The 23,222-nt window shown below is 47.5% G+C and overlaps 1 protein-coding gene across 13 annotated transcripts in view; it reads left to right on the plus strand.

The window, feature by feature from the left end:
• Positions 1–23,222, plus strand: part of ABCC8 (ATP binding cassette subfamily C member 8) — an 85,451-nt gene that overhangs the window by 4,772 nt on the left and 57,457 nt on the right. For 8 of the 13 annotated variants that reach the window (XM_032166502.2, XM_032166505.2, XM_032166506.2 and 5 more), the window contains exons 3-7: positions 2,442–2,563; positions 9,034–9,200; positions 10,817–11,059; positions 11,969–12,157; positions 19,349–19,513. In XM_032166502.2, the coding sequence (XP_032022393.1) occupies positions 2,442–2,563; positions 9,034–9,200; positions 10,817–11,059; positions 11,969–12,157; positions 19,349–19,513 (886 nt within the window). The remainder of the gene's footprint in view (positions 1–2,441; positions 2,564–9,033; positions 9,201–10,816; positions 11,060–11,968; positions 12,158–19,348; positions 19,514–23,222) is intronic. The other 5 variants (XM_032166507.2, XM_032166508.2, XM_058446434.1 and 2 more) reach the window with 1 other exon arrangement.

Here is a 23,222-nt window from a genome sequence, read left to right on the forward strand (position 1 = left end):
AGCTCGAGCTGAGTAATTGTCTTCTGGTCTTTGTGAGCTCCTACCCCCAGGGCAGGCAAGCCTGAGTGAGGGGTAGGAAAAGAACAGACAGGAGAAGTCACAGACCCTTGTGATACCCCCAGTCTAATCCAGCCTGGGTTTTCAGAGCTGTGTGGAAATTTAGGGGGCAGGTGGGAGTGGGGTGCTGATTAAGGCAGCCCTGATTTGATTTAGAGTGAGCCTCATTTAGTGACTAATTAAGCCATCTTAAACCTGTAGGGCTTCCCCTCTTCCTTTGGGTATTATTTCTGTGTGTGATGTTCTGAACTGAGAACAATCAAAGCAGGGTAAGTTAGTGAAGAAGATATTTTTTAATAATTACAATATTTTCCCAGACCACCATACACTGGATAAAGCCTGTATATAAAACTTCACCTAATTTCTTAACTAATTGAGTGTGTATTATTTAACAAAGCAGCTAAAATCTATTCTGTGAAGCCATGTCATGAAATATTTAGTTCAATTATGGTTAATCCTCATCTTATTTCGTCTTATAAAATTTTAACATTTCTACCTCCTATTGCAAAAAAAAAAGCATTTATATCAACATATAATAAAACATGTTTAGATGTCAGCTTAAAAATGTGTGAGAGAGTAGAGGGTGTTTCAAAATTATTTCAAGGAGTAAAGAAGCAAGAGTTTTGAAGATCCCTGGGAAGGGTGTTGGCTGTTCCCAGTGTGGCCATTCATGACTGCTCTCTGGCCTTGTCCCTCTTGTACCTTCTATATTAGTTTGAAGACTTTTTTGGAGAATATCCACTAAAGAATATCAATATTTACCATTTCATTAAAAAAGAAATGTGGAGTTTGCCTTTTCAAGTTGGTTTGATGCTCATTGATGTTTTCAGGGACCCAGCCTCTTCCCATCTTTCCATACCATCCTCTGTGTGTGTCAGCCTATCTTCCCCATGGTCACAAGGTGGCTGCCTAGCTCCGGGTATTGCTTAGCATGAGCAGAGAGGGCATGCTCCCGACATGCCTCTCCTTTATGACGGAGATCATTCTTTCCTTGACATCTCACTGGCCAGAATATGTGGACCAACACCGGCAAAGAAGTATGGAATTGCACGGCTGCTTAAACCAGTCGCCATCCGTTCCCTGGGGCTGGGTACATTGCTGCTGGAGCAAACCTGTGGTCCTCCTGGCACAGAATAAGGGGAAGATACAGCCCACATTGCCTCTACACTTGCACCTCAGTCCCACCAGACCCCCTGAGGTCACAGGATGGCTCTCCTCATGTCCTTCCACCTTCTCTGTTGAACTCTTAGGTATCCTTCAAAGTCCAGCCTGGTGCCACCTCCTCTGGGAAGCTGTCCTTGGTTGCCCACCCCCTCCTTTGTGCTCTCTCAGTCTCTGTCCATCAGCAGTATCACTTCCCTAGCCTGCTGACTCCAACAGTTAGCTCTGAGCATGGCAGCCCCCTCCATACCATCAGCTTCTCAAGGGCAGAGACCCTTGGCACACTGGATAGAAGTAGCCTGGTGGGCAACAGCAGCACTGAGGCAGCAGGCTGTAGCAGGCCATCTGGGAATGGAGTGGGTACCACAGGGCTGGAGCAGAAAGGGCAGGCTGGGCAGCTCTGGTAAAGTGGCTGGAGGCCACATAGCCTGGGCCTTTCGTTCCAGGCTGAGCAGAGTGGGTTTTGCTGTCTGCAGGAGGGAGCTGTGGAAGGGCATGATCATGACCAACTAAGGTGACCCTCCTCACCAGGCACAGGGAAGACTGAGGCCTGGGAGGAGGCTCTGGCTGCCTCTGGGTCTTACCCCCAGGCCACAGTCCACCCATCTAGAGGCCTCTGTGAGTTAAGATGAAGAGACTATGAGCTGGTATTGACTGCCCCACTCCCCATCCCGAGAGAGGAGACAAAATCAGTGACCTTGGAAATGCCTCTTCTTGCCTCAGTTTCCTCAACCATAAAATGGGAGACTAAGAGTACCCACTTGATGGGGTTTAATGAAGATTAAATGGGCTAACATATATCGCATGCTTAGAACAGTGCCTGGCACAGAGTAAATGCTCCATAAATATTGACTCTCATCAGTTTGTTATCACAGCCCCTGGGGAGGGTGCCAGTGCTGACTTATGCTGTTCATGTTAAATGGGGCTGTCACTGGGTGAGTTGTGGCATACAGGCCCCTGCACTGTTCAAGAGACCCCAGCAACCCTTGCGCTTAGGGGTCAGCACACAGTAAGGCCTCCAGATCATATACCCAGCTCTACTCCATGTACTGGCAGCTCTGCTCAGCCCATACCCCAAATATGCCCATTAACTAAAGGGCCCTGCAGCCTATAAAGTGATGCTATAAAGGTTCAGTGTTCGGCCTTTGGAATTCAAGGCCTGGGCTGCTCTATTGCAGTATTTAACACATCCCCATCCTGTCTGTTTCTCTCTCCCATCTCAGGGTGACCGAATCCCGCCACCTCCACTTGTACATGCCAGCCGGGATGGCGTTCATGGCTGCTGTCACCTCCGTGGTCTACTATCACAACATCGAGACTTCCAACTTCCCCAAGCTGCTAATTGGTAGGTGAGGTGTAGGAGGGAGGGGCAGTACCTTCATTCATTTCTTCAGATAATGTTTACTGAGAACTCACTATGTGCCAGGTACTGCTCTAGACAGTACCTGGAATAGAAAAAGAGATTCAGAATAGAAAAAGAAAAAAATCCCTGCCTTCATGGAGCTTACAGTCTGGTGAAGGAGGATAGACAGGCAAAGACAGTGAGTAAACAAACAAACAAATAGGTGGTGGGGATGCTATGAAGAAAATCAAGCTGAGTAAGGGGTAGGGGCAATGACAATGTTGCTATCTATACAGAATGGTCAGGGAAGGGCTTTGGTAACTGTGGGTGTGCAGATATTTGGGGGAAGGTGTTCCCTGCAAGGGGAGTGACAAGTGCAAAGGCCTCTGATAGGGATAGATTTGGCAAAGATGTCACTGTGGGCAAAGCCAAATGAGCAAGGGGAAGAGTGGGAGGTGAGGGCAGGCGTCAGGAGAGGAGCGAGCAAGAGCCCCAGACTCTGGGCCTGAGAGCCTGGGTGAACTGTGGCATCAATAACTGATGTGACAGAGGAGGGGGAGGTGGGCTGTGGTGGGGATCAAGTTTTCTACTGGGGGCATATCAAGTTTGAGATGTCACAGAGACAGCCAACTCAAGTGTCAAGTTGGGCTTTCATGGGGAGGTCAGGATAGGAGCTACACTTTCAGGAGGTGGGCCTTGTAGATGACATCTAAAGCTTGAGCCTGGGGCTCACACCTGTAATCCCAGTACTTTGGGAGGCAGAGGCAGGCGGATCGCCCGAGGTCAGGAGTTTGAAACCAGCCTGACCAACATGGAGAAACCCCCACCTCTACTAAAAATACAAAAATTAGTTGGGCATGGTGGCACGCACTGGTGGTCCCAGGTACTCAGGAGACTGAGGCAGGCGAATCGCTTGAACCCAGGAAGCGGAGATTGTAGTGAGCTGAGATCGCGCCACTGCAGTCCAGCCTGGGTGACAGAGCAAGACTCCATCTAGAAGGAAGGAAGGAAGGAAGAGAGGGAGGGAGGGAGGGGAAAGCTTGAGCCTGGATGAGGTCACCTGGGGAGAGAAGAGAAAGGCTCTGGGACCAGAGCTTGAGGTTTGCTAACATTTAGAGAGACTCGGGAAGGAGTGCCCACTTAGAGCTTCTGAGATGTTAAATACTGCAGGACTGGGGTCCCAGGCAGAAGCAACAGGATGATGGTTGGTGTTTACTGAGTATGTGCCATGGGGCAGGCTCCATGTCATGTTCCTTACATTCATTGTCCCACAGGCTAATCCCCCCAGCCTCCTTATTGGTATTGTTAATACCCCCGTTTTCCAGTGTGGACCCTGAAACTGAGAGGTTAAAAATAATAACGGTAAATACTCACTTTGTACTTACTGTATGCCAGGCCCCATCCTACTATGTGATATATATTAATTCATTTAATCCTTGCAACAACTCTATGAGGTAGGTACCATTATTATTTTCCCTTTGCATATCAGAAAACTGAGGCTCAGAGGTTAAATAACTGGCACTAGTCTAGCTCGTCAAGGGGCACAGCCGGGAGTCTAGCATCCGTGCAATCTCCTTATCATTTCTGAGACTGCATGTCTAAGGGCCCTCAGACTTCGTCCTTGGGGCAAAGGTATCAATCCACAGGTCTGCCTCTGTGCTGGGGTTCAGCCTGTGTGTCTAAGGCTGGGGCTGTACATCTGGCAGTTAGACTGTGTTCACACTATGTCGTTAAGTCAAACTGATTTTTAGGTATCACGGCATCGAATTGACATTTGGAGTCTGGCACACTCTGTGCTAAGCCAGTGACATCGTGGTGTTGTCAGGGAGTACAGGGTGTTTCTTGCACTAATCACAGGTCTGCCTTTCTGTAGAAGGTGGGATCTGAGCTCCATTAGGATTATCCAGGTGATCCCCCTACCCCTAGCCCAGAGGTCCCCACATGAGTATGAATGGGAGCTGGGGGAAGCAGGTTGAGAGGGGAGATGTTAAATACAGGCTTCAGAGAGCCACCGTGCTTCCATTTCTGAAGCAGCTCCTTGTCTGTAGAGAACCCTTCATTAACCACCAGGGCCTGGCTGACCAGTGTCCTCTGGAAACACCCTGTCTGGACATCTGAGGAGTTCATTTTCTCATTCTCCAGCAAACACATAATGTTCTCTCTTTAAAGCACAAGTTATCACCCATGGATGGATTTGTCCTTTTCTAAGCAACAAAGACTAACTCCTTCCATTCCCTTTGTTGGAGTTATCTCCCCTTGAAAGGAGGCTCCACAGAGCCAAAAATTCTAGAACAGGGAAAAGTGGAGGGGACGTGCCTGTGAGCTGCAGGGACAGAGGGCAATGGGTATTGGGAGAATGGCCAGCCCTCCAAGGAGGCTGATGTCTGGCCTAGGTATGGAGTCCCACAGAAAGGGGACCTGTGATGCAGCTTACATTGTCCCATGAAGGAACCATGATCCTGGAACCCAGATGAGGCCAAGGAAATGTTCTCTGAAAAAGTCATATTTGAGCTGAGAACTGAAGGAACTAACCGGGAGAAGGGAGGAAAGAGTGCTTCAGGCAGAGGGAACAGCATGTGCAAAGGCCCCAAGGCAGAAGGAACAAAACACATTAGAAAATTCAGAAGAAGAAGAGTGGCGTGGGTGCAAAGTGGAGGGGAGCTGGACTTTGGGTTTTGTTTGCTTGTGCCCAGGCTGGAGTGCGGTGGCACCACCTTGGGTCACTACAACCTCCACCTCCTGGGTTCAAGCGGATTCTTGTGCCTCAGCCTGCTGAGTAGCTGGGAATACAGACGTGTACCACCACACTCAGATAATTTTTTGTATTTTTAGAAGAGTTGGGATTTCACCCTGTTGACCAGGCTGGTCTTGAACTCCTGGCCTTAAGTGGTCAAGTCTCAACTTCCCAAAGTGTTGGGATTACAGCCGTGAGCCACCGCACCCAGCTGGAAGGTCATACCACAGATGTTGGCCTTTATCCCAACAGCAATGGGAAGTTGTGTGTGTGTGTGTGTTTGTGTGTGCGTGTGGTTTAACATGTTTAACATAAAATTTATCATCTTAACCATTTTTAAGTATAGTGTTCTGTGGCATTAAGTATATTCACAGCCGGGCATGGTGGCTCATGCCTGTAATCCCAGCACCTTGGCAGGCCAAGGCAGGTGAATTGCTTGAGCTCAGAAGTTCGAGACCAGCCTGGCCAACATGGCAAAACCCCATCTCTACAAAAAACATAAAAATTAGCTGGGCGTGGTAATGTACACCTGTAGTCCCAGCTACTTGGGAAGCTGAGGTGAGAGGATCATGGGAGGCTGAGGAGAGAGGATCAGTTGAGCCTGGAAAGTGGAGGCTACAGTGAGCCAAGATTGTGCCACTGCACTCCATCCAAGATTGTGCCACTGCACTCCAGCCTGGACAACAGAGTGAGACCCTGTCTCAAAAAACGAAAAAAAATGTATATTCACAGTGCTGTGTAGCCATCACCACTATCCATCTCCAGAACTTTTTCATCTTCCCAAGTTGAAACTCTGTACTCATTAAATGATAACTCCCCATTTCTCCCTCCTTACAGCCCCTGGCAACCACCATTCTACCTTCTGTCTATGAATCTGAGCACTCTAGGTACCTCATCTAAGCGGCATCATACACTATTTGTTGTTTTTTTTTTTTTTTTTTGAGATGGAGTCTCGCTCTGTTGCCCAGGTTGGAGTGCAGTGGCGTGATCTCGGCTCACTGCAACCTCTGCTTCTCTGGTTCAAGTGATTCTCCTGCCTCAGCCTCCTGAATAGCTGGGACTACAGGCGCCCGCCACCATGCCTGGCTAATTTTTGTATTTTTAGCAGAGACGGGGTTTCATGATATTGGCTAGGCTGGTCTCAAACTCCTGATCTTGTGATCCGCCCACCTCGGCCTCTCAAAGTGCTGGGATTACAGGCGAGAGCCACCATGCCCGGCCTATTTGTCTTTTCATGACTTGCATATTTCACTGAGCATAATATCCTCAAGGTTCATCCATGTTGTAGCATGTATTGAAATTTCCTTCCTTTTTAAGGCTAATATTCCACTGTATGGATATGCCACATTTCGTTTATCTATTCATCTGTCAATGGGTTGCTTCCACCTCTTGACTCTTGTAAATAGCACTGCTATGAACATGGGTGCATTGAGGAGTTTTCAATATAATCATAATAATTGCTTTATGGAGACCAGCTTGGAGGAGAACAAGATGGGGAGGAAGTGCGGGAACCAATGAGAAGGCTCTCAGGGTGGAGCGGGAATCCAGAGGACACGTAATGATGCCTGGACTTAGGTGGTACTACAGGGATGGAGAGAAGTAGATAGATTCAAGATATTTAGGAGGTGAAATACACAGCATTTGTTAATGGGAGAGGTGTGGGGCGAGGGAGAAGAATGGAGGGAGAAGGAGGAGTAATGGGAGCTCACCAGCAGCCCCCATGTTATGCCTCTTTCCTTCCTTTTCCCTCTTCTGTCATCAGGCATTCAGCTTTTGCTGAATGCTGCTATGTCTGGCAACAGGCTGAGCACTCAGCGCTGCAGGACAGGACTGTGCAAAAAACCTCTGGGCCTAGTCCTGGGTCCACTGCTAATTCCCTGTGTGACCTTGCACAAGACATCCAAGCTCTCTGAGCCCCCGATTCCCCACCTGGGCAGGAAGAGTAAGTCCCTGCCTAAGTCATAGGGTTGTAATGAAGAGCAAATCAGACCATATCTGTTAAGTGTTAGGGACAAGATAAGCATGAGGCATATTTTCAAGTCTCAGCTCCAGTGGGCAGCTCTCACTAAGGGCTAAAGGGCTTCTGATGCCTGGGATAGAATCTGTGCGGCAGAGTGGAGTGGAGGCAGGGGGACAGCCTTCAGCTATGGAATTCCTGGAGACCTAGAGACCAGCCTGAGCTGGGGGACATTATTCCAGTCCTGAGGCATGAGACCAGAAGGCAGATGCTTCTGTCCCCCATCCTAATGTCCTCATTCAGGGACCCAAGGTGGATGGCATTGATCCCCCTGGGTGAGCTCAGCCAGCCCTGGGCGCATGGTGAGGCCCAACATCTCAACCTGTTTCATAATCCTGAGCCAGGCAGGACAGATCCCAGATTTGTCCCCAAGAGATGCTCTGGCATCCATGCCCAGGCCCACGTAGGGATAGAGGGCAGGATGAAAGTCTCTCTCCCTCACTCGGGTCCTCTGGAGAGGGGCTCTGTGGCATGAGGCTGACCTTATTTGCATCTGGTCTATGAGGGAGGAGGGAAGGAGCTGCCAGTGCTAAAATCTCCCCCACCCTCAAAGGGGGACTTCACAGGTTATTGCTGGTTTTGGTTGTTGGAAGCTGACAGTGATTTATTGGCAGATTGAAGTGGGTGTGTGTGCGAGAATTTAGGATAGAATCTACTGATGGTTTCTGAGGTTTACCTGCCCCAGGTCTTAAATCTGAAGATAATAAAAATATAACAGCTAATGTCCAAAGAGCACCCGCTGCGTGTGAGGCTCACTGCACTAAATGCTTTCCATACATTTCTCACAAGAACCTTCTAGGTAGCACTATTATGATTCCCACTTAATGGATGAGGAAACTAAGCTCTGGAGGGCTAAGTGACTAATCCAAGGTCACACAGCCATTATGTCACAGGCTCTGAGCCCAGGTGTATCTGGCTGCAGGGCCACCACCACTAACCCCTGTATAACGCTGCCTCACGGAACTGTGGCTGGCTTTTTCTGTATCCCCCACGTCGCTGCTCCATCATCATGCTGTGGTGGGCTCTGAACTCTGAGGACAGGGACCCAGTCTTTCACCCTCTCTCTGCCCCTAGCTGCCAGTGCACTTGGGCAAGGTCACATCCTATCTCTGGGCCTCAGTTTCCTCATCTGTAAAATGAAAGGCTGGATTGAATGACCTTTAAAATTTCCTTCACTTGGAAATTCCACAAGGAAGTCATTATAGCACGGAGCTTGCATGCATGGGCTCCAGCGTCAGGCCAGCCCAGCTCTGCTAGTTAATGGGTGTGTGGCCTTGGATCAGTTACCTAATCTTTCTGAGCCTCATTTCCTTTGTCTGAGAAATTGGGGGTGACAGCAGTGTGCTTTCTTTGAAAAGTTATGGTGAGGAATAGATGAGATCATGTGTTTAAAGTGCTTACTTGGCACAGTGCCTGTAACTTAGTTAAATTCAATAAATAAATTTCCTATTCTTCCCATGATCGTTTATTGTTAAGGGACATTTGTCTGACCAGTTTGATTTATGAGATTATTGGTGTTTTTCATGAATGTTAAGACATATGTGCGTCATCTTAGAGTCACGCACTCTGATGTATTCACACGTGCACATCCCCTTACTCGGAAATGTACACACCCAGGCACGCTCATTCTGTCTCCTTCTCTGCCACATATTTGCACACATTATATGAGTGTACACACATGATGCACACACTTCTCTGCAATCTTCCATCTCTCTTCGGCAGCCCTACTGGTGTATTGGACCCTGGCCTTCATCACCAAGACCATCAAGTTTGTCAAGTTCTCGGACCACGCCATCGGCTTCTCGCAGCTACGCTTCTGCCTCACAGGGCTGCTGGTGATCCTCTATGGGATGCTGCTCCTCGTGGAGGTCAATGTCATCAGGGTGAGGGTAAGCAGGCCACCTGGGCCAGGGTGGGGTGAGGAGCAGAGGCTCTGGCCTCTGTCCTGCCCTGGGTTCGGGCCCCCACCCTGCTTCTCAGCCAAACTGAGAAGGGGTCAGCTTGTTTTACCTGCCCCCGTAAAGGGGAGTGGGGCCATGGGGGAAGTTTCAGGAGAGACACTGCCTCTGGCCCATGTGCACTCTACACCAGGCTCCCAGAGGGAGAGGGAGGTGACAGGTGTGTTCGCTGAGGTTGGCAGATGACTTTCCATAGAAAGGGAAGATAAGCATCAGGCACTGGCCTCTCCTACTTTCTTTCTTTGGGGGTGGGGGACTTGTCTTTGCTTTAATGTATTCATATCGTCACACGCATAAATGAATGAGTAAGTGTTTTGTTTTCCTTTCTGTTTGCTCCCGCCTCCCTCTGTCTTCCTCACACCAGACTCCAACCTTCCCCTTCCCCTGCCCCTACCTCCCCAGGCAGCCCAGACTAATGAACTCGTTTGTCTTTCTCATGCTTTGTTTTTATTAGTGTAATACCATATGCATCTATCTAAATAAATACCGATTCAGGTTTTTTCCTCTCAACACAAGTGAATATGTAGGTTTCCCCCTTGGTATTTATCTTGTAAGAATGAGACCATATTATGCACTGTTTTCTGCACTGTGCCTTTCTCACCCAACAAATATCTCTTGGGACTCCCTCCAAGCCATCTGATATGGCTAATTCCATTTTCTTAATGGCTGCATAATATTCCATCGTATGGATGAGCCATAATGTATCCAGCTATTTCTCTAAGGATGGGCATTTACTTTGTTGCCAAGTTCTTGCCTTCATGAATAATGGTGTATTGAGCATACTTATATATTTATGTATTGCTGCTTTTATTTCTATGGGAGGGAGTCCAAGGAACGGCATTGCTGGGTCAAAGGGTCTGTGTATTTTAGATTTTAATCAGTGTTACATATTGCCTTCCAGAAAGACTAATCTGCCAGCAATGAGTGAGAAAACCCTTTCCCTGCCTTCCAGCCAGCAGTGAGAGCTATAGCCCTTTCGAACTTGGACTGCCTGCATTTCTCTGACTCTTCTGCTTTTAGTTGGTGATCTGTAGGGCACAAAGCTCCTTATGTGTCCCCCCCTCCAGTGACACTCACAGGAGCCCTGTGATGCAAGCACCATCCCCTTTATAGATGAGGAAACATTTTAGATGAGGCTTGTCTAGAAACACCTTGCTTGTAGGTGGAGGAGGCGGGATTCAAAACCAGGTCTACATGACTTGGAGTTCTGTGAACTGTATATGAAACATGGTAGTATCCTTAGATCTGCGGAGAAGATAGTATATGAGAGATTCCTGCTCCTCCCCAACCCAACCTAAACCCAAACCAGCCTAGCCATGTGGGGTTCAAAGTCGACCTCAATGAGCAGTTAAAAGTCAGGAGGCCCTGACATTGGTGGCCAAGAAGTGTTGGGGAATCCTTTTCCTGGTAATAATTACAGGTGAAAGATGGCCCCATCTGTTAGAGATCAAGTGTGGAATATCACAACCCCAGATTCTTGCTGGGGCAAGGGAGGGAGTGGTGAGAAGTTGGACTTACCCGTCCCCCATGGCCCATGTGCCCCACAGAGATACATCTTCTTCAAGACACCGAGGGAGGTGAAGCCGCCCGAGGACCTGCAAGACTTGGGGGTGCGCTTTCTGCAGCCCTTCGTGAATCTGCTATCCAAAGGCACCTACTGGTGGATGAATGCCTTCATCAAGACTGCCCACAAGAAGCCCATCGACTTGCGAGCCATCGGGAAGCTGCCCATCGCCATGAGGGCCCTCACCAACTACCAACGGCTCTGCGAGGCCTTTGACGCCCAGGTGGTCAGTGGGGGCATGGCCACACCATCTATTCCCTGCCTTCTGGTTTAGGGTCACAGAGAGGGACCTCAAAGGGCATTAGGTCAAAATCCTGGTGGGACAAGAGGGGAAACTGAGGCTGGTGAGGGGAAGAAGCTCGCCTTAAGTTACACAGTGAACCAAGGACAGGTGCAGGGCTGAGGATTCATAGGACAGGCACAGTTGGCATGGCCCTTACCATTTAGGTCATCTAGTCCAATGGCCTTATCCAGATGGGGAAACTGCGGCTCTGAGAAGGGAAGTGACCCCACTGGACTCTCACATACCTCTGCTCTTTCCTCTGGAGCTTACTGACTATAAAGGTTGGAGTGTTCACTTGATTTGGAGAGCAGGGGTGTTAGTGGCCTGATCCTTATGGTAACTCTATGAGTTGAGCCAGGTCGGAATCTCCCCATATCACTGAGGAGCAAATTGAGGCCCTGAGAAAGGCTGTGACCTGCCCAGAGCTGGCCCACAGCTGGCAGGCAGCAGAGCCAGTCTCCTGACTCCCAGTCCAGTGCTCCTTCACTGCCTCTGCCCTCGCACCAGGGCAGTTGCTGAGGCAGACACAGTGGCAGGTGGTAATGAGTGAATGGGGCACATGGCCACTTCCTCATTCCAATGCTGTGCTCATCACATAGTCCCTGACCAGCTGTGTGACCTTGAGCAATCATCTGGCCTCAGTTTCCCCATCTAGACCATGTTGGCGTTGATAGGGCCCTCCCAATAGTGCACTTGGTGATTCCACGATCTCTTCCTGGAGTTCACCTATTTGCAGAGGATGTGACCACTGGGTTTCCCCAGGCAACAGGAGCTAGGGGCATCCTGGGAGGCTAGGCCCAGCCGTGAATGAGCCTTCAGCCACTCTGACCTGGCCATGGTCTCTCTGGGCAGCGGAAGGACGTGCAGGGCACTCAAGGTGCCCGGGCCATCTGGCAGGCACTCAGCCATGCCTTCGGGAGGCGCCTGGTCCTCAGCAGCACTTTCCGCATCTTGGCCGACCTGCTGGGCTTCGCCGGGCCACTGTGCATCTTCGGGATCGTGGACCACCTTGGGAAGGAGAACGACGTCTTCCAGCCCAAGGTAGGCAGCCCCAGGGGTAGGGTAAGGCACCCTCTAGATGGTTTTCAGTTGTTTCTGAGAGTGCAGCCAGCCAATGTGTGTGAGCCATGGCCACACTGAAGTGGCTCCTCACACATGCACAAAGCCCATAGCAGTATCCCCACCACAGAATACTCTGCCTCTGGTCAACAGAAATGCCAGGGGGCGAGCCTATGCCCCAACAGTGTCCTACTCTCCTCACCATCACTACCATAATACCTCTACCGGTAGTTAGGTCAGTCTGAAAACTGCAGGAAGTGCTTTTGTTTGTCCAGTGTCTGGAGCTTCTGTGACTCGGATTTGTTGGCCTTCAGTTCATGTCATCTTAGTAAACTATTTAAAAGTTTTCAAGATCTGTCTTCTTCAGTCCTGTAAATGCTGGCACTTGAGCTTTCTGCAGGGGCATCTTGGGAGCTGCTGTCAGAGGAGAGAGAAGCGGGAAACACTCATGAGTGGAGCTTTGTCTCTCCCCTCTCCAAATTTCATTCAGACCTGCCTGTAGTTTTATTATGTTGGACTTTTCCATTAAAATTTCTTTTTTAAGAAAAGTTTCCATGGCTTAAAAAACACTGGAAACTTATTAGACTAGGTTATATCCAATGACCTTTGCAGTTGTAACGATTCTACAAACTGAAATTTGTTGGAGCTAGAAAACCTTTCCCCGGGGTTATTTTCCCTGCGTGGGGCGTAGCATCCACTTCGGGGGCTGGGCAGACTGTGCTCTGTTGTCTGTTTCCTTGCAGCCGTTTAGGTTTAAATGGCCACAAAATGAAAACCTTTTCACCCCTAATAAGTTTCAGAGTTTTAGTTTCCAAGTGAGGATGTCATTATAACATTTTAACCACAGACAGTCTTAAAATAATGCAGAGAATGGGGAATTAGGGTTTTTAATAATTTATGACACCCTTTGCGTAACATTTGCTCATCTCATGAGCTCCAAAATCGCAGCTAGCAGTTAATCCTCAGGAGGTTTATGTTCATTTTTCTGGAGATATAATTAGTCAGCTGAACAGTTTTGGCCACAGATATGAGATACGTCGAGTCTGATTTATGCAGCAAACTTTTATTGAACACTGCTATGTGCCAGGCCTGGGTTGGGCTGTGGGAATATGAAAGCAATAGTTATGACGAGGATGATTAACAGTATTAACAGCCACTTATTGACCACATAATACATGTCTGGCTGTGTGCATGAGTTATCCATGTGTTATTTAATCCCTAAAACTATCCTTTGGTGTGAGTATATTTTGCAACGTCTTTCCTGTGGTATACCTCAAATACTGTACAGTTTATGAGATGATAGGTATTCTTATCCCCATTTTACAGATGAGAAAGTTGAGGCTCAGAAAGTTTAAGTAATTTTCCCCAGGGTCTCTCAGCTAGTTAGTAACAGAGGCAGAATTTGAATATAAGACTCTCACTCCACAGTCCGGGCATTTACAACCAGGAAGCTAAATTGACTATTATTATCAAGCCATCACCTCTGTCTCCACGGATTATGAAATCCAATGGTGAGGAGAGAAATCGAAATAAAATACTTTTATGCTATGTGTTACATATGACTCTTAGGAGGTATATTCAGGGAATTGTGGGAAAAGATAGTGCTTAACTTAGCCAGTAGTCATGAACAGCTTCATAGAGGAGGGGATGTTTGAAAGGGGTCTTGACAGATGAGTAGGAATTTGCCAGGCTGCCATGGGAAGATTTCTTGCTCAACCAAGAATGCAAGGACCACTTTTACTTATTTAAACTTTGATGGCTTTTGAAGCCATATCTGGCTTTTTGAGCCTCTCTACTTTACCTGGCCCATAAAAGAGAGGGGAAGCGGCTGCTTCTCTTGTCTACAGGAGTGTCACCTTCAGCTCTAGCCTGACCATAGGCTACCCCAGAATACCCCCCATTGGCAATCCTGAAGCAGCATGGAGCCAGTTGTTAATATTAGGGGGAAATGACACAGGCCAGAGCCCTTATCAGAGTGTCCACACCACTCTCTTCTTCCTGTGTTTCCCAAAACCCTTGTGGGATTCTGCTAAGGAGAGAGCTCCGAGGCAGGACGTGCCAAAGAGATGGCGAGAGCACTTAGAATTTTAGTTCATCTGAACGTTATCATTGCCATTTTTTTCTCTTTGTTTATACACAAACCCTGGGGTTTATTACCGTCTCATTGGAATGCTCTTGTCCCAGTTACTTAGCACACAAATCCCTGAGACAGATGGCCCTGCCTCAGTGGCAGTGGGCCTTATCAGATTTAATATTTGTTCCCTGCAGCCCAAACACAATCAGAAAATTTCCGACACAGAAACAAGAGTTGAAAGTAAATATAGTCTCCAGTGTCCGCAACAAAGAACTCTACATCATGTGGTTGCCTGGGATGTGGCTTAATTCTCATGTGGGCTTCTGAGCTCAGAAAATGGGGGAAAGGGATCATTTACTGAGATCATTTGGTTCATCTCCCAGCCCCCAAGCCATTCTAATCCAGAGAGAACCGAGTGCTATTCTGGTCTTTATGAATGACAAAGAAGGAAGCTCCCTAGCTACATGTTGCAGTGTTTCACAGTCTGGGAGAGGAAGCCCTTTTTTCTGCCCAGCCTGAATCCATCCTGCCGCAGTTGGCACAGCGAGGCACCTATGGTTTGTTCATCATCACTCTTCCTTCCTAAGATACTCAGAGTTGGCAAGAAACATATTATCCTTGGTATCCGCAAGGACGAACATTTCTGATGTCCTCTTTAGTTACTGAAAGTGTCTGTGACTTGCCAGATCTTTGATGCTCCTGTCACCCCGCTGCCACTCCCCAGGGAAAGCTGGGACTCAGGTTGGGCCCTGCCTATGATCTATAGCTCTTTCCAGCCTCCTCTCCAGCCCAACCCCTACTCCTAATCTGTCACCTGCCATGGATGCCACTGATCTGGCTGAAGGACAAGAGAATTGGATTCATAATCAGCTGCTGGTATCTGAAACCTGCCAGCACTGCCCTGGGCTATCAGTTGAGCCAAAGGAAGAAGGAACAGTCTGGGTTTGATCGAAGGGCTAAAGCTTCAAACAGCCTCTAAGTCTCAGTAGGAAAATGTGTAGGTTTGGGAGGGTGTATGTGTTTCTGAATGAGTTCCCCTAAGAACTGCTTATGGTTCTATATGTGTGTTCTGTTTGTCCCTATGTCTTTTGATGTGTCTTTTTCTGCATGTGTGTGTGTCTATGCCCCCATTTGGATGGCCATATTTGTAGCTATCATTATGAGTGACTTAATGAGTGTATATGCATTGGTGTTTCTGTGACTTTGTGGTTTTGGTGCATGCGCTAGCCTCTTCATAACCAAGTCCATGCAGCCGGTCTGGCCTGGAGTACCTGCCTTCAATTCACTAGCTCCTTCTTGGCCATCAAGACACTGCTCAAATGTCACCTGCTCCAGGGAGCCTTCACCCGGTTGAATTAGAGGCCCCTTATCTGTGCTCACATAACATCCTATCAAAGCGCCCTGTTTCTTTCCCTGACTTGATCCTCTGTCCCCTATTGCCTGACCTCTGTGTGCCCAGCACTCAGCCCCCTGCCTGACACCCAGGAGATGCATGGGAAATGGTTCTGCAAAGAAGGAATAATGCAGCAATTACTATATATTGAGTGCTTACACTTACTGTTTTTTCACATGCACTGTTACATTGACTTCTCATAACAACTCTCTGAAGTCCCTTCATAGCCTCATCTTACAGACGAGGAAACTGAAGCTAAGAGAGGTTGAGGAACTTACCTAAGGATACAGTGGCTAATATATGTTGAGTCAGGACCTCTAAGTCCAGGCTCTTAACCACCATGTCAAACAGTCTTGGATGAATGGGTAGGTGTGTTGGTCTCTGGGTGGCCAAAGATAGTTTTATTCTTTACCCAGGGCTTCCCGGGGCTGGGACCTATGGACAACTCACCTTTTGGCACCTGCCAAAATAGGAAGCAAGAGCCCAAGTGATCCCCTCTCCTTTAAGCACCAGACAACATGTGAAGGGGACCTTTCCAATCACATCTCCAGCCTGGCAGAGACAATGGGGCTCCAAACTATAGAGTCAGGAGTGCTGGGTTCTAGTCCTACCTCTGCAGCTAACTCTCTTTATCCTCCTCAGCAGTCACATTCTGCAAGCCTCAACTGCAAAATGTGTAATAACTTCTGTAGAAAGTACATGGGGGCCTGAAGATCATTGGCTTGATTACTTTTAAAAAATGGGTATTCAGCACTACTGGGGAAATCCCCGGAAACAAACACAATCCTTCCCTGAGAGCTTGTGAAAATGCAAGACTAAGGCCTATGATTTTCCAAAGCATTTTCTTCCACCAAGTGTCAGATTGTAGGTCCTTATTCTTTTCTCTCTTGCCATGGTACCTGCAGGGTGCTGGCCAGTGCTATCATATCCACTCCCCGTTTCCTAGAACCTCTTCTCAGTAGACTCCACCTCAGTAGACTCCACCAGGGCCTGCCTTCCTTGGGCAGCACAGCAGGCCTCTTGGCTAGTCTAGTACCCACTTCTTTTTTTTTTTTTGGATGGAGTCTCACTCTGTCTCCCAGGCTGGAGTGCATTGGTGCAGTCTTAGCTCACTGCAACCTCTGCCTCCCGGGTTCAAGCAATTCTCCTGGCCCAGCCTCCCAAGTAGCTGGGATTACAGGCATGCATCACCATGCCCGGCTATTTTTTTGTATTTTTAGTAGAAACAGGGTTTCAGCATGTTGGCCAGGCTGGTCTCAAACTCCCGACCTCAGGTGATCTGCCTACTTCAGCCTCCCAAAGTGCTGGAATTACAGGCATGACCCACCACGCCTAGCCAGGTACCCACTTCTTAACTGAAACTTAGCTATTCCAGGTTCTATCCCTTTTAAACCAACTCCTTGAAGAGCGATCTAATAATGACCCAATGACTTATAGCTGCAGTGAGATTTTTATTTTAACAGGTCACAAAATTCTCAATCCACAAAAGTAGATTTCTGCCCCTAGGGTATGCTTGTTGGGGGGTAGAGAGAAAGTCAAAGTTTTGCCTTTAGATCTGCAAAACCAGAATTTATTGTTTTATTAAACATGCACAAATACTGACGAGTATATTTAAGTAACACCCATAGTCTAACGGGCAAACATGATCAGCTGGCTTTTCGAGCCCTCATTCTCCAGCCTGTGTGTTTTCTGCTCATTGTAACACAGCGTGTGTGTGGCAGTCCATGTTTCTCCAGAGCTTCCATGAGAATCAGTGGTCTTGGATGCATAGTGTTCCCATGAGTACTTTAATTACCTAACCATTCCCTGTGGTTGGACATTTATATGGGTTTTTGCATTCTCCTCCTGCTCTGGCCCCAAAATAAATGTCTGTGTTCATACAGCCATTACCTTATGTGAAATTATTTTCTTTGGGATAAATTCTCATGATGTGTTGTTGCTTTAAAATAGTGGACTCCAGTCTCCAGAGCTGCGTCTCTGCAGAGGACAGTGGGACAGAAGAATCCCAGGGCATGTTAAACAGGACCGGGTCTTCCTAAACCCACATGCCTATATTTCTGACCCAGTACCAGCCAGGGGGGCATGTCTCCATCCCCCACAAGTCACAAGCCTGTAACTGACACTAGGACGCTTAAGGTCAAAGGCCTGGACGAGGCCTAGACAGTGGGTCTGGGGTAGTGTTTTTGACATCACTCAGGTTCATGTTCACATGTTGTCCCCTTACCAGCATGTGACCTTGGGCCAGCCACTAACCCTACTGAAACTCCTTTTTTCCTGTATGAAATGGGGCTAATAATGGTACCCTCCTCATTAGGGTATTGTGAGGATACAGTTTTGCACCTGATAAATATTGTCTCCTGCCCCTTCCTCCCCTGGAAGTTCAGGTCTCTCCCTGCAGCCTAATTTTAAGGCTCATTTTTCTGCTTCCAGCCCACCTCTGCCCTTCTACCTTCGACCTCCTCCCTCTGCCTCTCCCTCTGGTACACTGGCAGATGGGACAGAGAGCCTCGGTAGGGCCTTTCTCTTAGAGTCTTGCACGCATCCCTCAGTGGTCTCCCTGTGGCTGCTTCCTGCTGCCCCCAACAGATACAGACCCCTGTCGCACACAGCATGGGAGAGACAGTGGTGAGCAGGACCAGACAGCTCCAGGCAGCAGTGAGGGCTGGCTTAGAGAACCTCTGTTAAACTGAGAGGCCACCATCAGGAAGCTCTGATCCAAGATCCAGGAATTCCTGACTCTAGGGAAAGGCCTCCAGTGAGAGCCTGGGCCCTCTCTGCCTGATTCTGGTTGTGGATGTGCCCTCAAACTCCTTCTCATGACTTTGTTCCCATCCCTCTTTACCCTGCAGCAGCTCCCAAACCCTGCCAAACAGCATGCACAGTCCAGGGCAGTGTCTGAGAAAGAGCAGAGATCTGTCTTCGTGGAAATATTGATGTGGCTCTGCTGGGGAGCAATGGATTTATCAAGATCAAAGTTTTCCTGGGAGTTATTGATGCTTAATTTGGAAATAGACACACTGTTGTTCCCTGGTATCTTTAGCAACAAAGTTAAAATGTTTGTTTTTCTTCACTGGTTGCCATCTGAGATCTTGCTGGAAGTACACAAGAGAACCTTAAATTTAACAGGAGGCCCTGGGAGCCCATGAGGCTGGCGGGCTTGGGTCTGAAATCTTTTCAGTCTCTTGTAAGTGATGAGCTCTGATTCTCTCCCAAGAGCTCTATGGTGCCATGTTTTCCACTGGCCTTTTCTGCTCAGTAATTGCTACATTACAGGCTGTTGGTGAGTTTGGAACAAGGGAGTTGCTGATTCCATTTCTGTAGCAGAGAACATGCACCGTGAGACTTGTTGTACCAGCTCAGGTTTTAGCTGCTGTATTTATTCTTGCCCCATTCGGAATGCTCTGCCCTGGGTCTGTGGCCACAATGCTAAGAGTCATATTTATGGGCCTGCAGTTGTAATTGGGCCCTATTCTGTTCCCCCAAGTGGAAAGATGAACAGGGTGTAAGCAACCTTCCCTGTAGTTAGAAGAACGTTTAGTTGGATTTATCAGTCTGATTTTTCACTCATAAACAATTGCACAAGCCTTTGCAAGCCCGGAGGGTCTTGTAATAATCATGGCCGTGGCCCATTATGGCACAGTGATGTGTTCTATGGTGGTCACTTTGCTGGCAATGACAGTCACCTCTGAACTTCTCTTTCCAACAGACACAATTTCTCGGAGTTTACTTTGTCTCATCCCAAGAGTTCCTTGCCAATGCCTACGTCTTAGCCGTGCTTCTGTTCCTTGCCCTCCTACTGCAAAGGACATTTCTGCAAGCATCCTACTATGTGGCCATTGAAACTGGAATTAACTTGAGAGGAGCAATACAGGTACTTGGATGATTATTTTTTCACTTTGCCATAAGAACCATTATTAGGAATAATGTCCACGAGTGTTATTCATCCTCATGGACACTCAAGAATAATTCTGCTGAATTTATTTTTTGTTGCCCATTAACAATGTTTTAAAACAGTAACCACTGACAAGGCAGTGTGGGATAGTGGAAAATGTCTTGGGCTGAACTTGGGAGATAGAGTAGCTCTGGCTCTGGTTCTGCCTTGGACTAGGTCTGAAAAGCCAACTGCTCAGCCCTTGGCTTGAAAGTGGTAGACATCACCAATTGATCATAGCACTCTTTCTGACCAAGGGTAAATGCAACCTTGGAATCCTCTCTACATGGCTGTTCCAGAGTTCTCCTACCAGACAGTCTTCTTTGGGTGTGAAAAAAAGAATGTGCTTGACATACAAAGTCTAGATAGCCTCTAAGACAGGGTCCCCTCTAAGATGGGGTATTGGTCCATGGCCTGTTAGGAACTGAGCCACACATCAGGAGGTAAGCAGTGGGAGCAAGCATTACTACCTGAGCTCTGCCTCCTGTCAGATCAGCGGCTACATTAGACTCTCATAGGAGTGCAACCCTATTGTGAACTGTGCAGGCAAGAGTCTAGGTTGTGTTTTCCTTATAAGAATCTAATGTCTGATGATCTGAAGTGGAATAGTTTAATCCTGAAACCATCCCTCTCCCCCAGGTCCATGGAAAAATTGTCTTCCATGAAACCAGTCGCTGGTGCCAAAAAGGTTGAGGACCACTGCTCTAAGTTCTGTTTGAACTCTTAAGTCTTGCTCACTAATGAGAGTGACCTATTTGGTCTGTTGGGTCACTTAAGTCTAGGCTCTTGGTCCTGCCTTCTGTGATTTCCTTCTTAGAGTTTCTTGGAAAGATGTTCAAAGCCAGGGAGTATTGAGGGCCCCTTTGAAGAAGGTGATGATGAGAGTTGTCCAAGTCCCAGGGTCTTCACTAGGATTTTGGTTCAGCTATCAGACTAGAGAGACATCCTGTTTGAGAGTAGTTTAAATGGGATAGAAGTTTGTTTATTCTTCAGATAGAGTCAGGGCTGACACAGGAGCTACTCAATGATCAGAGACCTGGCTTCTTCTGTCGTGTTGCTCTGCCAGCCTTCTTTTGTGACTTTTGTCTCAATAGCCATGGTGGCTATTGAAACTGCCACTATATTTACATTTAAACTAGCCAGAAGAAGGGGCAAGAGGGGGGAACGCATTTTCCTTTTAAAATCATAATACCTAATTTGCACATAGCCTCTCGCATCCCATTGGTGAGAAATTGGCCAAATGGCCATATCTAGAGAGTCTAGAAAGAGCTTGGTCTTTATTCTTGACAGCTATATATGCACTGCTAGAAATTCTCTGTGCAAAGAGGAGAATGGGCATTGGGAATAACTCGATGCGGCTATGCCTAGTGATGTCCATGAAGTTGTGGTAAAATCCTGAAGCTACCTCGTTCTTCGGAAATGTTCCTCAGAATCATTAACATTGGTCATGTGGGAGCCAGGATAAGAAGCTCTGCAGAAAAGGGACCGAGAGGACAAGGATATAGCTTGGGCTGGGGACGATGTCAGAGTCCAAACTCTGGCTATCTTGAAATAGTCTGTGTGAATGGTGCCCTCCCAAGTTGTGCAGTGCACAACCTGTGCAGCTATATATGGCAACACTGCCCATCCCCAGTGGTTTCTCACTGGGAAAGCAGAGTATTTCCTCAGGGATGTCAATATGTGACAGTAGTGTGAAGAGCCCAGGAAAATCTAAGACCTTCTAAGACTCATGGGGGCCCAGAGCTGGGAGGAACCAAGCTGTTGCTCAGTTCAGAAAACCTCTCTAGAAATCCCAGCCTCTCCTCAGACCCCTCCAGTGACAGGTAGACTTGCACCACCACAAACAACAGCCACTTTTGTGGTTGGACAGTTTTGTAATTAAATATACTTACCGTGTGTATGTCATAAATTACATTTTCCAATTACGCCAAAAGAGCCCAAAATGGTTTTTTAATGTGTTAGCATATAATTGTTTTTATCAAATTGTTTGAATCTTTCATGTTAATAAGAGAGATTTATTACTATGCCACAAAAAGGAAATACTGGCATTAATTATAGAAACAAATTAGGGGGGCGGAGCGCAATGGCTTATGACTGTAATCCCAGCACTTTGGGAGGCCAAGGCGGGTGGATCACAAGGTCAGGAGTTTGAGACCAGCCTGACCAACATAGTGAAACCCCATCTCTACTAAAAATACAAAAATTAGCCAGGCATGTTGGCGTGCACCTGTAGTCCCAGCTACTCAGGAGGCTGAGGCAGGACAATCGCTTGAACCCGGCAGGTGGAGGTTGCAGTGAGCCAAGATCGTGCCACTGTACTCCAGCTTGGGTGACAGAGTGAGACTTCATCTCAAAAAAAAAAAAAAAAAAGTGGCTCATGCCTGTAATCCCAGCACTTTGGGAGGCCGAGGCGGGTGGATCACGAGGTCAGGAGATTGAGACCATCCTGGCTAACACGGTGAAACCCCGTCTCCACTAAAAATACAAAAAAAGAAAAAAATTAGCCGGGCGTGGTGGCGGGTGCCTGTAGTCCCAGCTACTCAGGAGGCTGAGGCAGGAGAATGGTGTGAATCCAGGAGGAGGAGCTTGCAGTGAGCCAAGATGGCGCCACTGCACTCCAGCCTGGGTAACAGAGCAAGACTCTGTCTCAAAAAACAAAAAAAAAAAAAAAAAGAAAAAAGAAAAAAAAAAGAAAGAAAGAAAAAGAAACGAGTTAGGGAGAAAAAACCTTTCTTTCTTTCTTTTGGAGATTTCCAGAAAATGTACCCTTACAGATGAGAGCCTGTGTCTTCATGGGTTAGAGAATAACCACATTTTGTGCATAAAAAGTTATTAAGCACAATTCCTGAATTATAAATAATTACTAGCTATCAGTCAGTTGTGCATTTCTGTGTATACCGGTCTTCACTTAATAAGGCTTTATTTCACAGATCACTTGGTGTCCCTACTTCACTGAAACTAGGTGATTATCTTTTAAAGTCTCATTTCACATAACCTAGGAGGTATATAGATTTGTTTAAAAATGTCATTGCCATTGTTTTAAACCTTACCCATGGTATATATAAACTCACAGAAAGACAGAATAGGTTCATTATTTTAAACCTTGCCCATGGTGTATATTAGCTCACAGAACGACATAGAAAAGGTTCCTGCCTTAAGAAAACCTGACCCACAAAAAAGCCTGGGTTTACACAAAAGAGGAATTAAGGGCGGGGAGCCCACCTTACAACGGAATGAATAATAGAATTTTATCCAAGAGCAGGCATCCTGAGGACATTTAAGACCCAGATGCATTTTTCCTTGTTTAAGAGCACACATCCAAAAATTGCAGTCTTTCTGGGAGTCATGATCACTCTGCACATAAAGCGTTTAGGTTCAGATCTCGGGGAGGCTATGACCACGGCTGCTCTCCGTCTGCCCTGTTAGGGTCCTTGGAGTGGCTGCACTCTGGGGATGGTGCTGGGGCTGACTGACTCACGCGGTCGTGTAACACATCAGACCTTCCAAAGTCGAACACTTGTTTTGTTTCAAGGCTCAATTATGACAGGACTTGGTCTCAGAGCAGATCCCCTCCCTAGGCTGGAGAAGGCCACTTTAAAACAGATGGCCTGCCCCACTTCATCATTTTTATGGCTCTGATCTGTGTTCT

Source organism: Hylobates moloch, unplaced genomic scaffold, assembly GCF_009828535.3.
Source record: "Hylobates moloch isolate HMO894 unplaced genomic scaffold, HMol_V3 SCAFFOLD_11, whole genome shotgun sequence".
Taxonomy (NCBI): domain Eukaryota; kingdom Metazoa; phylum Chordata; class Mammalia; order Primates; family Hylobatidae; genus Hylobates; species Hylobates moloch.